Source organism: Mytilus californianus, unplaced genomic scaffold (assembly GCF_021869535.1).
Source record: "Mytilus californianus isolate M0D057914Y unplaced genomic scaffold, xbMytCali1.0.p SCAF_2, whole genome shotgun sequence".
Taxonomy (NCBI): domain Eukaryota; kingdom Metazoa; phylum Mollusca; class Bivalvia; order Mytilida; family Mytilidae; genus Mytilus; species Mytilus californianus.
The window spans coordinates 7,528,471-7,544,584 of NW_026262668.1; the positions used below are offsets into that span (position 1 = coordinate 7,528,471).

General features: G+C 32.1%; 1 protein-coding gene across 1 annotated transcript in view; it reads left to right on the forward strand.

Annotated features, from left to right (window-relative positions):
• The first annotated feature begins 217 nt into the window (after positions 1-217).
• The window catches only part of LOC127729203 (ribonuclease 3-like), a 56,996-nt gene continuing 41,099 nt past the window's right edge, over positions 218-16,114 (forward strand). Inside the window, exons 1-5 of the mRNA XM_052236907.1 lie at positions 218-350; positions 3,749-4,090; positions 4,573-5,120; positions 15,069-15,257; positions 15,779-15,965. Coding sequence (XP_052092867.1) covers positions 309-350; positions 3,749-4,090; positions 4,573-5,120; positions 15,069-15,257; positions 15,779-15,965 — 1,308 coding nt within the window. The 5' untranslated portion in view covers positions 218-308. The remainder of the gene's footprint in view (positions 351-3,748; positions 4,091-4,572; positions 5,121-15,068; positions 15,258-15,778; positions 15,966-16,114) is intronic.

Consider the following 16,114-nt stretch of genomic DNA (forward strand, 5'->3'; position numbering starts at 1 on the left):
TGATAAATAGGGGTTATATTTATATGATTATTAAATGCTGCGCATGCGTAGGATAAGTATAATATTTACAAATGAACAAATTCATATATGTTCACAGTAATAGAAATAAACTTTCATTATTATTATTTTAAAAAATAGTAAATAAAGAAAAACTGTAGAAAGATAACTCCGGTTGTTCTAACCGGCGTACCTGAAATATGTTAAGCAAACACTACCATGTAATGGCGACGACCATAGACCGAGAAAATTTGCTATTTTTCTCTTTCTTTTTGCACTTAAATCTGGAAAACTAATAACTTAATAACACAATGTCATTCAGGAATAATCAAATGTTTCAAAGATCAAACCAGGTTAATATTTGTATTAGTTTTACTGTGTTACGCTTTGTCGCTGAATGAGCATGAAATATTTGTCACTGAACGTTAACAAATGCAACTATAAATCGATAATGCCTGAAATACAAAAGCCATACTTATCACAGTATTGAAGAATCGATGAGAATTGTGGAAAGCTACATTTATTAATAACAAAATATTCCTCAAACTCATTTGTCTTCTCAGAAGAGCAAATCATAGATATGAAACATTTTGTGCCTTATTTGGCAAATCATGCGTCAAGTTTTGAGTTTAAATAAAATACTAAATAGTGGAGAATAACTGAAGATATAAGGGTAGTTGCTAAACTCTCCAGTAATTGTCATCTAATTGATAGAGTTAGGGAAGGTCTTCTTTGGCTCAGTGGATAGAGTGCTGCCTTTAGATCCCGAGATTGAGGGTTCAGATCCCGAGATTGAGGGTTCAGATCCCGCTGGTACCATCCATGTATTATCACGTTAGAAATAAATGTGATACTAATGATGATGTTAGAATTGAGAATTTTTTCATCAGATTTGTGGGCATATTTCAAGATCTCCTTTGATGGTGAATTCAACAGTGTGACCATTAGCATGATGAGGCATGTTCACAATTTTTGTGCTGAAAACTAAGGAGCACATGATAGCAGATAATTTTTTAAGACACCAAAAATAAAATTAAGTACATAAACTAAATTAATTTTCACAGTCTACTTTTACTATTCATTATTTCTCTCACCCAGAACAAGACACATTGTGATGTCAAAATTAACTTACCAAGCTTTGTACTTCAGTGCTTAGTTTCCGTATGTAAATTGTCCTGATGATGCCTGCCTTGCAGGTGAAACATGTCGGCCAGCTTTAAAAAAAATTGCCGTCTACAAATGAAGTGTTGTCAAATTGATAATATTTTTTGAGAACCCTGCTTATCAAGGTGTCCACTTCAAGAGTCGTTACTACCAAAATTTAATACAGTGGCATTGGTTCACTAGATGTTATACATGTATATGCAGTGAAATGGTTCGTTGTAAATTAACCCATCAGTTACTAATTTTTAATTGGATCAGGTTATCCCTGGGTCAATTTTCTATTTTGCCATCCCTTTCACCAAAACAATGATTTTTTTCACCAATTGTTTTGCTCTTTACTAACAAGCTAAACTTCAGTTTGCTGTGTCGTCTTCTCATGTCCATCTGAGGGTAATATTGAGTCCCAGTGTACATATATATAAATAACATTTTGATAAATGAACACTGAATTAAAACAATATTTTTATTTATATGTATGAATTCTGTAAAATTACACTACAAAATAGAATATATAACTCTCCTACTGTCCCCTCATTGTGGTTATCGCAGTGCCAATAAATATATATGTATCGAAACATCAATGTCTTCAATCCATTTATCAGATAATTTCTGTTTAGTTGAAGAGCTTCGAATAAGATCAAAAGATTTTTCTTAATTTTGTAGATGTTTATTTTTTTATTAATTATAAAAAAAACAGCTTTCTTTTTTGGTCTATTGTTAAAATATAAATCGTTAAAAACTATTTATCTAAAAATAGGAGCACTAAAATGATTGCGCAGTGCCACAACTTCAAAACTATTATTTTGATTTAAGTTTTAAAAACAGCTCATTTTTAAGTGACATATGAAGCTATTTGTCCAAACAATCTTTTTAAACTATGCAATTAACATCTTTTTTTGCTCACTTGGCCCTTTTCCCATCACTTGGCGTCCGTCGTCCGGCGTCCTGCATCCTGCGTCCGTCGTCCGTAAACTTTTACAAAAATCTTCTCCTCTGAAACTACTTGGCCAAATTTAACCAAACTTGGCCACAATCATCATTAGGGTATCTAGTTTAAAAAAATGTGTCCGGTGACCCGGCCAACCAACCAAGATGGCCACCATGGTCAAAAGTAGAACATTGGGGTAAAATATAGATTTTGACTTATATCTCTGAAACCAAAGCATTAAGAGCAAATCTGACATGGAATAAAATTGTTTATCAGGTCAAGATCTATCTGCCCTGAAATTTTCAGATGAATCGGACAACCCGTTGTTGGGTTGCTGCCCCTGAATTGGTAATTTTAAGGAAATTTTGCCGTTTTTGGTTATTATCTTGAATATTATTATAGATAGAGATAAACTGTAAACAGCAATAATGTTCAGCAAAGTAAGATCTACAAATAAGTCAACTTGACCAAAATGGTCAGTTGACCCCTTAAGGAGTTATTGCCCTATATATTCAATTTTTAACCATTTTTCGTAAATTTTTGTAATCTTTTACAAAAATCTTCTCCTCTGAAACTACTATGACAAATTTAACCAAACTTGTCCACAATCATCATTAGGGTATCTAGTTTAAAAAATGTGTCCGATGACCCCGCCCGCGAACCAAGATGGCCGACATGGCTAAAAAATAGTACATAGGGTAAAATGCAGTTTTTGGCTCATATCTCTGAAACCAAAGCATTTAGAGCAAATCTGACAGGATAAAATTGTTCATTAGGTTAAGATCTATCTGCCCTGAAATTTTCAGACCAATCAGGCAACACGTTGTTGGGTTGCTGCCCCTGAATTGGTAATTTTAAGAAAATTTTGCAGCTTTTGGTTATTATCTTGAATATTATTATAGATAGAGATAAACTGTAAACAGCAATAATGTACAGCAAAGTAAGAGCTACAAATAAGTCAAACATGAACAAAATTGTCAATTGACCCCTTAAGGAGTTATTGCCCTTTATAGTCAATTTTTAACAATTTTCATAAATTTTGTAAATTTTTGTAAATTTTTACAAAATATTTTCCACTGTAACTACTGGGCCAAGTTCATTATAGATAGATATAATTGTAAGCAGCAAGAATGTTCAGTAAAGTAAGATCTACAAACACATCACCATCACCAAAACACAATTTTGTCATGAATCCATCTGTGTCCTTTGTTTAATATGCACATAGACCAAAGTGAGCGACACAGGCTCTTTAGAGCCTCTAGTTTGATTAGTTTATTGCCAATACCTATCAAATGCTTGAACCTTTTTTCAATCAGCTGAATACTGATTTTTTTTCAAGATCAAAACATGTGACGAGTTCAAGGTTAAGAAGACGACTCATAAGGAATAAGTCAGAGAGACGTGAAAAATAAACAAGATGGACGATGTCGAACTGCTATAATTCTTTTGCAAAACTTTTGCCAATAATATTTTTTTTCACCACAATTTAATTTTGTTAACAATATTTGAAAATGGCAAACGTCAGTGGAAACCCTGAGTTGGATCACCTTGAGTGTATGTACCATAAGATTAGCTGTAAAAAGCCCAAGATACTGTATTAATCCAAATGTGAATAATTTGTAAATATAGCCTTGACACTTAAACATGATCTGATTACAGTTTCAGGCATCAACACCTCAGGCCTTTAACCAACAACAACAGATTGGAAATGTCAGATTTACTCCAAATACCTCAACAGCTAGGATGCAAAACATGTTCAACCCACTACAGACATCGGTACAGGCTGGAATGCCACCGTGGGGGGCAGGGGTAGCAGTGCAGGCAGGGCAACAAAACTTTCAGCCTCAGATTATCCCAGCAGGGTTACAGAATCCTGCAATGGCCAATATGACCAATCCTCAACAGAATGCAGCTAACATGATGGGATTGCTAGCTAACCAACAGTTACTGGCACAGGCAGCAGGCTTAGTAGCAACTCCTGGTCTAGGAGTTGGAATGCAGGTATGCCATAGAATCTAGTCCTTGTCATTTATTGGGGACTTCAGTGCACACAGTGATTCACTATTGAATCTTGCTGCCATGCTGGTATTGAGAGAAACACTAATGACTTTGAAACAGAGTGATTGCTGGTGATTTTAAGTAACAGCTGATTCACTCTCTCTTTCCTGTTGTTTTTTTTATTTTACAGCTTAAGAAAATATTCCCCAGTGACCACCACTGTTTGCAACATCTTAGTTTAAAAATACATTTGTACATGGACTATTTTTTAGTAATTCAACCTATGTATACTTCTGAATAAGCAAAACATGATTAAGTCCTAATGATGTTAGTTTTTCAGACAGCTTATCAGGCCATTCACAACAAGTCTTAACTATGCAAATGAATTATATTGTGAACAATGTTAGATTAACTATATGTTTTTGTGCAATTTTGTGTACTGACAGTGATTCTGTTTCAAATTAGAATTTAAACATATTTTGCAGGTGCCTTTTACTGGGCAAGGGATACTTGGTGCAGGTCCAATGAGAGGACAGTTACCTCAAGTATTTCAAAATGTAGGACAAACTGGCTTAGGTAGTAGTGGACAATATTCACCGAAATCAAATATGAATCAGCGTAATTCTAAATCATCCAATCAAAATCGTGGTCGTCAATCAAATGAGAGAAGTTCAGGGAATAAGGATCAGCGGTCATTTGATAGATCAAGAAGTGATAATAGAGGAAGCCGTGATCAGAGTAAAGATAGAAAAATTAGGGAGGATAAAAAAGATCCACGACGTGAGGACAAACGAGATGATAGAAAATCAGTCAGAGGAGATGATCAGAGAGACAGTAAAAATGTTGACAGGCGGAGTGAGGGAAGTCGAGACAATAGGAAATTTGATCGACCAGAGGATAGAAAAAATGATTTCAGAGAGGACAGAAAAAGTCGTTATGACAGGAACATTGATAGACTAGATGACAGACGAGGTGTTAGAAAAGACGATAAAAATATTCTGAGAAAAGATGAGGGCAAAAGGGATGATAAAAGGTAAAGTTTGCATACATACATACATACATGGGGAATGAAATAAATATGTGCAAATGACACAGGCAGTGTGAACCAGCTCAAAGGAAAGAAGAATGACTATTGGTAGAACACATATTCTCACATGATGAATTAGTGGACGAAATTTCACAGTTTTGTTGTTATGTTCATTCTTGTTATTAATATTCCATTAAGAAAGTAAAACACATGGCAATTCATGCAAGTATATCAGATTTGAAACAACATCAAATTTTAACCAGTCACTAGATAGAAAAAAAGCACTGACAAATAGTTTTGTTCAGGAAAGATTGTTGAAGTTTTTATTGTCCAGTGAAGAATAAGTGGACTTTTCAATTGAATCCAAGAAATTTTTGCTTGCTGCAAGGATAGGTTTTTTTTACCAAATCATTATGTTTTGTACTTTTTCACAAGGGTTTTATGTGTTAGTCCCCATACTTAGTTTTTGACATAGTCACTAAAAAACCAAAAAATACCTGTTCCAGCATGTGTCCAGTAATTGTTCATTTTAAACTTGGATCAGGAAGTGCACAGAATGCTTATTCTGAAGTAAGACTTGCAAAAATTTTAATACTACAATATAGCCATGATAATGGGGAAAATGAACTAGTGAATACTTTTAATAAAAAAATACCTTTTTTCATGCATGTTATTTTTGCAAAGGAGTAGGTCCGGTAAGGGCCGATTTTGGCCTCAAATTTCAGGTTCATCTGATGAAAGATTTTGGACACTTTTTATACGACCGCAAAAATTGAAAATTTTTTGGACGTATATTGGTATGACGTTGGCATCTGGCGTCGTCCGGCGTTGTCCGAAGACACATTGGTTTTCGCACTCTAACTTTAGTTTAAGTGAATGGATCTCCATGAAATTTTACCATAAGGTTCAATACCACGAAAGGAAGGTGGGGATTGATTTTGGGGGTTATGGTACCAACAGTTAAGGAATTAGGGGCCAAAAAGGGGCCAAAAATAAGCATTTTTGTAACTTCCAGACAATAACTTGTGTGTAAGTGTATGGATCTCTCTGACATTGTACAACAAGGTTCCATATCACAAAGGGAAGGCTGTAATTGATTTTGGGGGTAATTGCCTCAAAATTTTAGGAATTAGGGGCCAAAAAAGGGGCAAAAAACAAGCATTTTTCTAGTTTCATGACAATAACTTGTGTGTAAGTGTTTGGATATTTCTGAAATTGTACTACAAGGTTCCATATCACAAAGGGAAAGCTGGAATTGAGTTTGGGGGTAATTGCCCGAAACGTTTAGGAATTGGGGGCCAAAAAGGGGCCAAAAATAAGCATTTTTCTAGTTTCCAGACAATAACTTGTGTTCAAGTGTATGGATCTCTCTGAAATTGTACTGCAAGGTACCATACCACAAAGGGAAGGCTGGGATTGAGTATGGGGGTGATGAATCATAAGGGGGTTCAAAAAATTTGGGGGGGGGGGATTTTTTTTTTTCTTTTTTTCCTTTTTTTTTTCTTTTAAAATTTTCCATTTTAAGTTGGTTATTTCTGATTAATATTTAAAAGCAAATAATAATGATATGGTAGGAGATACACACCAAACAGGATGTGTAAATTATTATATAATAAGTATTGTGCAATAGCAAGAAATTTTCAATTGCACAGTATTGCACAATTGCAAGAAATCTTCAATTGCACAGTATTGCGCAATAGCAAGAAATCTTCAATTGCACAATATTGCGCAATAGCAAGAAATATCCAATAGCACAATATTGCGCAATAGCAAGAAATTGTCAATTGTACAGTATTGCACAATAGCAAGAAATATTCAATTGCACAGTATTGTGCAAAAGAAGATACTTCGTATAAATTGCTTATTTCTTGATCAATTTCAATGGGGTTTTATTCTTGAATTCTTGGGGTTCTTTAATATGCTGAATCTAACCGTGTATTAAGTTTTTGGATTTTGGGCCCCGTTTTTAAATTGGTCCACATTGAGGTCCAAAGGGTCCAAAATTTAACTTTGTTTGATTTCATCAAAAATTGAATTATTGGGGTTCTTTGATATGCTGAATCTAACCGTGTATTTAGATTCTTAATTTTTGGTTCTGTTTTCAAATTGGTCTACATTAAGGTCAAAAGGGTCCAAAATTAAACTTAGTTTGATTTTAACAAAAATGAATTTTTAGGGTACTTTGATATGCTGAATCTAAACATGTATTTAGATTTTTGATTATGGGCCCCGTTTTCAAGTTGGTCCAAATCGGGGTCCAAAATTAAACTTTGTTTGATTTCAACAAAAATTGAATATATGGGGTTCTTTGATATGCTGAATCTAACCATGTATTTAGATTTTTGATTTTTGGGCCCCGTTATCAACTTTGTCCACATTGAGGTCAAAAGGGTCCAAAATTAAACTTTGTTTGATTTCATCAAAAATTGAATTCTTGGGGTTCTTTGATATGCTGAATCTAACCATGTATTTAGATTTTTTATTTGTGGACCCGCTATCAAATTGGTTCATATTGAGGTCAAAAGGGTCCAAAATTAAACTTTGTTTGATTTCATCAAAAATTGAATTATTGGGGTTCTTTGATATGCCAAATCTAACCGTGTATTTAGATTTTTAATTTTGGGTCCCGTTTTTAAATTGGTCTACATTAAGGTCCAAAGGGTCCAAAATTAAACTTAGTTTGATTTTAACAAAAATTGAATTCTTGGGGTTCTTTGATATGCTGAATCTAAACATGTGTTTAGATTTTTGATTATGGGCCCAGTTTTCAAGTTGGTCCAAGTGGGGGTCCAAAATTAAACTTTGTTTGATTTCAACAAAAATTGAATATATGGGGTTCTTTGATATGCTGAATCTAAACATGTATTTAGATTTTAGATTTTTGGCCCAGTTTTCAAGTTGGTCCAAATTGGGGTCCAAAATTAAACTTTGTTTGATTTCAACAAAAATTGAATATATGGGGTTCTTTGATATGCTGAATCTTACCATGTATTTAGATTTTTTATTTTGTGGGCCCGCTATCAAATTGGTTCATATTGAGGTCAAAAGGTCCAAAATTAAACTTTGTTTGATTTCATCAAAAATTGAATTATTGGGGTTCTTTGATATGCCAAATCTAACCGTGTATTTAGATTTTTTATTTTGGGTCCCGTTTTTTAAATTGGTCTACATTAAGGTCCAAAGGGTCCAAAATTAAACTTAGTTTGATTTTAACAAAAATTTGTTTTTGGGGTTCTTTGATATGCTGAATCTAAACATGTGTTTAGATTTTTGATTATGGGACCAGTTTTCAAGTTTGTCCAAGTTGGGGTCCAAAATTAAACTTTGTTTCATTTCAACAAAAATTGAATATATGGGGTTCTTTGATATGCTGAATCTAAACATGTATTTAGATTTTAGATTTTTGGCCCAGTTTTCAAGTTGGTCCAAATTGGGGTCCAAAATTAAACTTTGTTTGATTTCAACAAAAATTGAATAAATGGGGTTCTTTGATATGCTGAATCTTACCATGTATTTAGATTTTTTATTTTGTGGGTCTGCTATCAAATTGGTTCATATTGAGGTCAAAAGGGTCCAAAATTAAACTTTGTTTGATTTCATCAAAAATTGAATTATTGGGGTTCTTTGATATGCCAAATCTAACCGTGTTTTTAGATTTTTAATTTTGGGTCCCGTTTTTTAAATTGGTCTACATTAAGGTCCAAAGGGTCCAAAATTAAACTTAGTTTGATTTTAACAAAAATTGAATTCTTGGGGTACTTTGATATGCTGAATCTAAACATGTGTTTAGATTTTTGATTATGGGACCAGTTTTCAAGTTTGTCCAAGTTGGGGTCCAAAATTAAACTTTGTTTGATTTCAACAAAAATTGAATATATGGGGTTCTTTGATATGCTGAATCTAACCATGTATTTTGATTTTGGACATTGGACCATAATAGGTAAATTAAAAAAATTGAAGTTCTTAGACCACATTCTTTCTGTGTCAGAAACCTATGCTGTGTCAAATATTTAATCACAATCCAAATTCAGAGCTGTATCAAGCTTGAATGTTGTGTCCATACTTGCCCCAACTGTTCAGGGTTTGACCTCTGCAGTCGTATCAAGCTGCGCCCAGCGAAGCATTTTATTAAACACTTAAGTGTCTACTTCAGTCGATTCAATTACTTTATGTGAAAGATTTGAACTGATTTAGTCATTTCAGTCGCTCAAATTCAAGCTTAAATATGAAAAATCTATCAAATATGCAATAATATGTACATTTTCAGATGGTTTTTGTCAAAAATGAAAGTGGCCGCATCCGTGTTCACTCTCAACCTTTATATATGTTTATATGTATTATCATCAAATACAACTTACATTTAAATATTAAGAATGAACACAAATGCGGCCACTTCCATTTAAGATGGATACCGTCTAAAATTTAACTCAAATGCTAAAATTGTGAAGATTTCAGTAATATAGCATGACTAAATGATGCTAGTACCCAATAAATGTGCATTATATTGTTTAAAACAGCCCATATTTATGTAACAGAAGTATTCTACTTTCCAATAAATAGCTAAAAAGTTATATTTTAACAATTTTGTAAAACAGCTATATTTTGGGGCCAAAAAGGAGTCTTACTGGACCTACCCCTTTGAATTAGGCAACAACTTACTGTTATGATAAAAAAAAATCTCTACTTTGCACCAAATAATGTCCTATGAAATAGAATTAGATCAGGCATTTACATGTATATCAATCTATAATACTTTGTTTCTCTTATTGAAATTTATCTCTTACCTGTTAAAAGCTGAGCTTTTGGAATCCAGATTGATTAGAAAAGAAAACAGCCTTTTCACCATAGTTTCCAAAAGATATGCCACTCATAGTTGCCAAATCAAATACAATTGTGTATCTTATAAAATATTTATGCATTCACCATATTCATGTATGTAGCTCCAAAAGGGTTCTACCCCTTAATCTGCTTCTAAAATAGGTAGTTTTTGGCTTAATTTGTGTTGGTGTTTTTTCCCTTGCCTGCCATATTGGATGGCAAACTGGTAACTTTTCTTATTTGACTAACCAAATAAAAACGTGTGGTACAAGTAAGTCTAAAGAAAGTTAAATTGAAGTTATTATACAAGGCTCCAAAAATAAAAAAACAAGTTGTTTCTTAAGTCTATCAGTCAATATATCAAGTTGAATTTGTTTTATTTATGAAGGAATTTGTGCAAATTGATCTCAAAAATTGTGGCAAAGTCAAATAACCCTTACTTAAATAAGACAATTCAAAACTATCTACTGGGCAATGGATACTTAAAGAAAAGAACCTTACTTAAATAAGACAATTCAAAACTATCTACTGTGCATTGGATATTTAAAGAAAAGAACCTTACTTAAATAAGACAATTCAAAACTATCTACTGGGCAATGGATACTTAAAGAAAAGAACCTTACTTAAATAAGACAATTCAAAACTATCTACTGGGCATTGGATATTTAAAGAAAAGAACCTTGCTTAAATAAGACAATTCAAAACTATCTACTGGGCAATGGAAACTTAAAGAAAAGAACCTTACTTAAATAAGACAATTCAAAACTATCTACTGGGCATTGGATATTTAAAGAAAAGAACCTTGCTTAAATAAGACAATTCAAAACTATCTACTGGGCAATGGATACTTAAAGAAAAGAACCTTACTTAAATAAGACAATTCAAAACTATCTACTGGGCATTGGATATTTAAAGAAAAGAACCTTGCTTAAATAAGACAATTCAAAACTATCTACTGGGCATTGGATACTTAAAGAAAAGAACCTTACTTAAATAAGACAATTCAAAACTATCTACTGGGCATTGGATACTTAAAGAAAAGAACCTTACTTAAATAAGACAATTCAAAACTATCTACTGGGCAATGGATACTTAAAGAAAAGAACCTTACTTAAATAAGACAATTCAAAACTATCTACTGGGCAATGGATACTTAAAATGGATACTTAAAGAAAAGAACCTTACTTAAATAAGACAATTCAAAACTATCTACTGGGCATTGGATACTTAAAGAAAAGAACCTTACTTAAACAAGACAATTCAAAACTATCTACTGGGCAATGGATACTTAAAGAAAAGAACCTTACTTAAATAAGACAATTCAAAACTATCTACTGGGCATTGGATACTTAAAGAAAAGAACCTTACTTAAATAAGACAATACAAAACTATCTACTGGGCATTGGATACTTAAAGAAAAGAACCTTACTTAAATAAGACAATTCAAAACTATCTACTGGGCATTGGATATTTAAAGAAAAGAACCTTACTTAAATAAGACAATTCAAAACTATCTACTGGGCATTGGATATTTAAAGAAAAGAACCTTACTTAAATAAGACAATTCAAAACTTCAAAACTATCTACTGGGCATTGGATACTTAAAGAAAAGAACCTTGCTTAAATAAGACAATTCCAAACTATCTACTGGGCAATGGATACTTAAAGAAAAGAACCTTACTTAAATAAGACAATTCAATACTATCTACTGGGCAATGGATACTTAAAGAAAAGAACCTTACTTAAATAAGACAATTCAAAACTATCTACTGGGCAATGGATACTTAAAGAAAAGAACCTTACTTAAATAAGACAATTCAAAACTATCTACTGGGCAATGGATACTTAAAGAAAAGAACCTTGCTTAAATAAGACAATTCAAAACTATCTACTGGGCAATGGATACTTAAAGAAAAGAACCTTACTTAAATAAGACAATTCAAAACTATCTACTGGGCATTGGCTATTTAAAGAAAAGAACCTTACTTAAATAAGACAATTCAAAACTATCTACTGGGCAATGGATACTTAAAGAAAAGAACCTTACTTAAATAAGACAATTCAAAACTATCTACTGGGCAATGGATACTTAAAGAAAAGAACCTTACTTAAATAAGACAATTCAAAACTATCTACTGGGCATTGGATATTTAAAGAAAAGAACCTTACTTAAATAAGACAATTCAAAACTATCTACTGGGCAATGGATACTTAAAGAAAAGAACCTTACTTAAATAAGACAATTCAAAACTATCTACTGGGCAATGGATACTTAAAGAAAAGAACCTTACTTAAATAAGACAATTCAAAACTATCTACTGGGCATTGGATACTTAAAGAAAAGAACCTTACTTAAATAAGACAATTCAAAACTATCTACTGGGCATTGGATACTTAAAGAAAAGAACCTTACTTAAATAAGACAATTCAAAACTATCTACTGGGCAATGGATACTTAAAGAAAAGAACCTTGCTTAAATAAGACAATTCAAAACTATCTACTGGGCATTGGATACTTAAAGAAAAGAACCTTACTTAAATAAGACAATTCAAAACTATCTACTGGGCATTGGATACTTAAAGAAAAGAACCTTACTTAAATAAGACAATTCAAAACTATCTACTGGGCATTGGATACTTAAAGAAAAGAACCTTACTTAAATAAGACAATTCAAAACTATCTACTGGGCAATGGATACTTAAAGAAAAGAACCTTACTTAAATAAGACAATTCAAAACTATCTACTGGGCATTGGATATTTAAAGAAAAGAACCTTACTTAAATAAGACAATTCAAAACTATCTACTGGGCAATGGATACTTAAAGAAAAGAACCTTACTTAAATAAGACAATTCAAAACTATCTACTGGGCAATGGATACTTAAAGAAAAGAACCTTACTTAAATAAGACAATTCAAAACTATCTACTGGGCATTGGATACTTAAAGAAAAGAACCTTACTTAAATAAGACAATTCAAAACTATCTACTGGGCATTGGATACTTAAAGAAAAGAACCTTACTTAAATAAGACAATTCAAAACTATCTACTGGGCAATGGATACTTAAAGAAAAGAACCTTGCTTAAATAAGACAATTCAAAACTATCTACTGGGCATTGGATACTTAAAGAAAAGAACCTTACTTAAATAAGACAATTCAAAACTATCTACTGGGCATTGGATACTTAAAGAAAAGAACCTTACTTAAATAAGACAATTCAAAACTATCTACTGGGCATTGGATACTTAAAGAAAAGAACCTTACTTAAATAAGACAATTCAAAACTATCTACTGGGCATTGGATACTTAAAGAAAAGAACCTTACTTAAATAAGACAATTCAAAACTATCTACTGGGCAATGGATACTTAAAGAAAAGAACCTTGCTTAAATAAGACAATTCAAAACTATCTACTGGGCATTGGATACTTAAAGAAAAGAACCTTACTTAAATAAGACAATTCAAAACTATCTACTGGGCATTGGATACTTAAAGAAAAGAACCTTACTTAAATAAGACAATTCAAAACTATCTACTGGGCATTGGATACTTAAAGAAAAGAACCTTACTTAAATAAGACAATTCAAAACTATCTACTGGGCATTGGATACTTAAAGAAAAGAACCTTACTTAAATAAGACAATTCAAAACTATCTACTGGGCATTGGATACTTAAAGAAAAGAACCTTACTTAAATAAGACAATTCAAAACTATCTACTGGGCATTGGATACTTAAAGAAAAGAACCTTACTTAAATAAGACAATTCAAAACTATCTACTGGGCATTGGATACTTAAAGAAAAGAACCTTACTTAAATAAGACAATTCAAAACTATCTACTGGGCATTGGATACTTAAAGAAAAGAACCTTACTTAAATAAGACAATTCAAAACTATCTACTGGGCATTGGATACTTAAAGAAAAGAACCTTACTTAAATAAGACAATTCAAAACTATCTACTGGGCATTGGATACTTAAAGAAAAGAACCTTACTTAAATAAGACAATTCAAAACTATCTACTGGGCATTGGATACTTAAAGAAAAGAACCTTACTTAAATAAGACAATTCAAAACTATCTACTGGGCAATGGATACTTAAAGAAAAGAACCTTACTTAAATAAGACAATTCAAAACTATCTACTGGGCATTGGATACTTAAAGAAAAGAACCTTACTTAAATAAGACAATTCAATACTATCTACTGGGCATTGGATACTTAAAGAAAAGAACCTTACTTAAATAAGACAATTCAAAACTATCTACTGGGCATTGGATACTTAAAGAAAAGAACCTTACTTAAATAAGACAATTCAATACTATCTACTGGGCATTGGATACTTAAAGAAAAGAACCTTACTTAAATAAGACAATTCAAAACTATCTACTTGGCATTGGATACTTAAAGAAAAGAACCTTACTTAAATAAGACAATTCAAAACTATCTACTGGGCATTGGATACTTAAAGAAAAGAACCTTACTTAAATAAGACAATTCAAAACTATCTACTGGGCAATGGATACTTAAAGAAAAGAACCTTACTTAAATAAGACAATTCAAAACTATCTACTGGGCAATGGATACTTAAAGAAAAGAACCTTACTTAAATAAGACAATTCAAAACTATCTACTGGGCATTGGATACTTAAAGAAAAGAACCTTACTTAAATAAGACAATTCAAAACTATCTACTGGGCATTGGATATTTAAAGAAAAGAACCTTACTTAAATAAGACAATTCAAAACTATCTACTGGGCAATGGATACTTAAAGAAAAGAACCTTACTTAAATAAGACAATTCAAAACTATCTACTGGGCATTGGATACTTAAAGAAAAGAACCTTACTTAAATAAGACAATTCAAAACTATCTACTTGGCATTGGATACTTAAAGAAAAGAACCTTACTTAAATAAGACAATTCAAAACTATCTACTGGGCATTGGATACTTAAAGAAAAGAACCTTACTTAAATAAGACAATTCAAAACTATCTACTGGGCATTGGATACTTAAAGAAAAGAACCTTACTTAAATAAGACAATTCAAAACTATCTACTTGGCATTGGATACTTAAAGAAAAGAATCACATTATATTCTTCAAAAATAAATTTTGATATTTCATTTACAGTGTAGATAAAAGAAAACCATTCATTGACAGAAAAGATAGTGAAAGAAGAAATGTAAAGGGAGATAACAGGAACAGAGGCGAAGGTGATCGGTCAAAGGGAGAAGGAGATAGGTCAAGAGACTATGGGAGGAGAAGTAACCAAGGCAGTAGGTCTCGTAGAGATGACGACCAATCAGACAATGCTTCCAGGTTTGATTTATAATGCACAACAGAAAAGTTCTTTCTCTTATTCATCATTTGTTAATTTGATGGGCTATTTTTCATTTTCAGTCTGCAATGATTTTGGAATCAGAAACTTGCCTTGTCACTAAATTAGCATTTTCATATTACTAAAAAGATGACATCAAGATTGTATGTGATCTGTTTTTGGAAAATCCTAAATTGTCTAGAAGTATTGAAATAATGTTAATGATTTGTGTTGCTGAAATTCAATACAGTTACATTTTCACAAGTGAAGTCCTTTTAATAGAGTGAAATTCCTTGGTACTATGTATATGTAAATAGAACAGACCTTAAATTAATGGATAACTTCATCAGATATAGAGGTTAGAGAATATAAGCCAATTTTGATTTTTTCAAAAACTTTTTGATTTTAGTAAAATGATAAGTTAAACTAGAATATTTAAGGATATACCGGTAGGCAGTTTTAGTATAAGAAAAACCATTATCAGTAGATGATTAAGGAAACATGTTTTGCCTTTATTTAATAGCCCAGACAAGAAAAGAATGAGGACAAAAGACAGCACAAAACCCTCAACCTCTACAAAGAAGTCAAAGAATGAAGACCAAGAGAGTTATTCAGAGATTGAGGATACACTAGAAGATGTGATGGAAGAAGAGATACCAGCTTGGTTGAGGTGTTCTCCGTCAGATCTGTACTTCAACAGAGACAACAAAGTAGGTTCTAATCATGCTTTCTGTTCTATGTAGATGTCAGACACTAGAGATTTTATTATACCCTTTCACAGAGTGGTGGTATACTAAAAAAACACACAATATCAAAATCTTTGTACAGACATTATGTTAGATTAGAATATTTATAAACC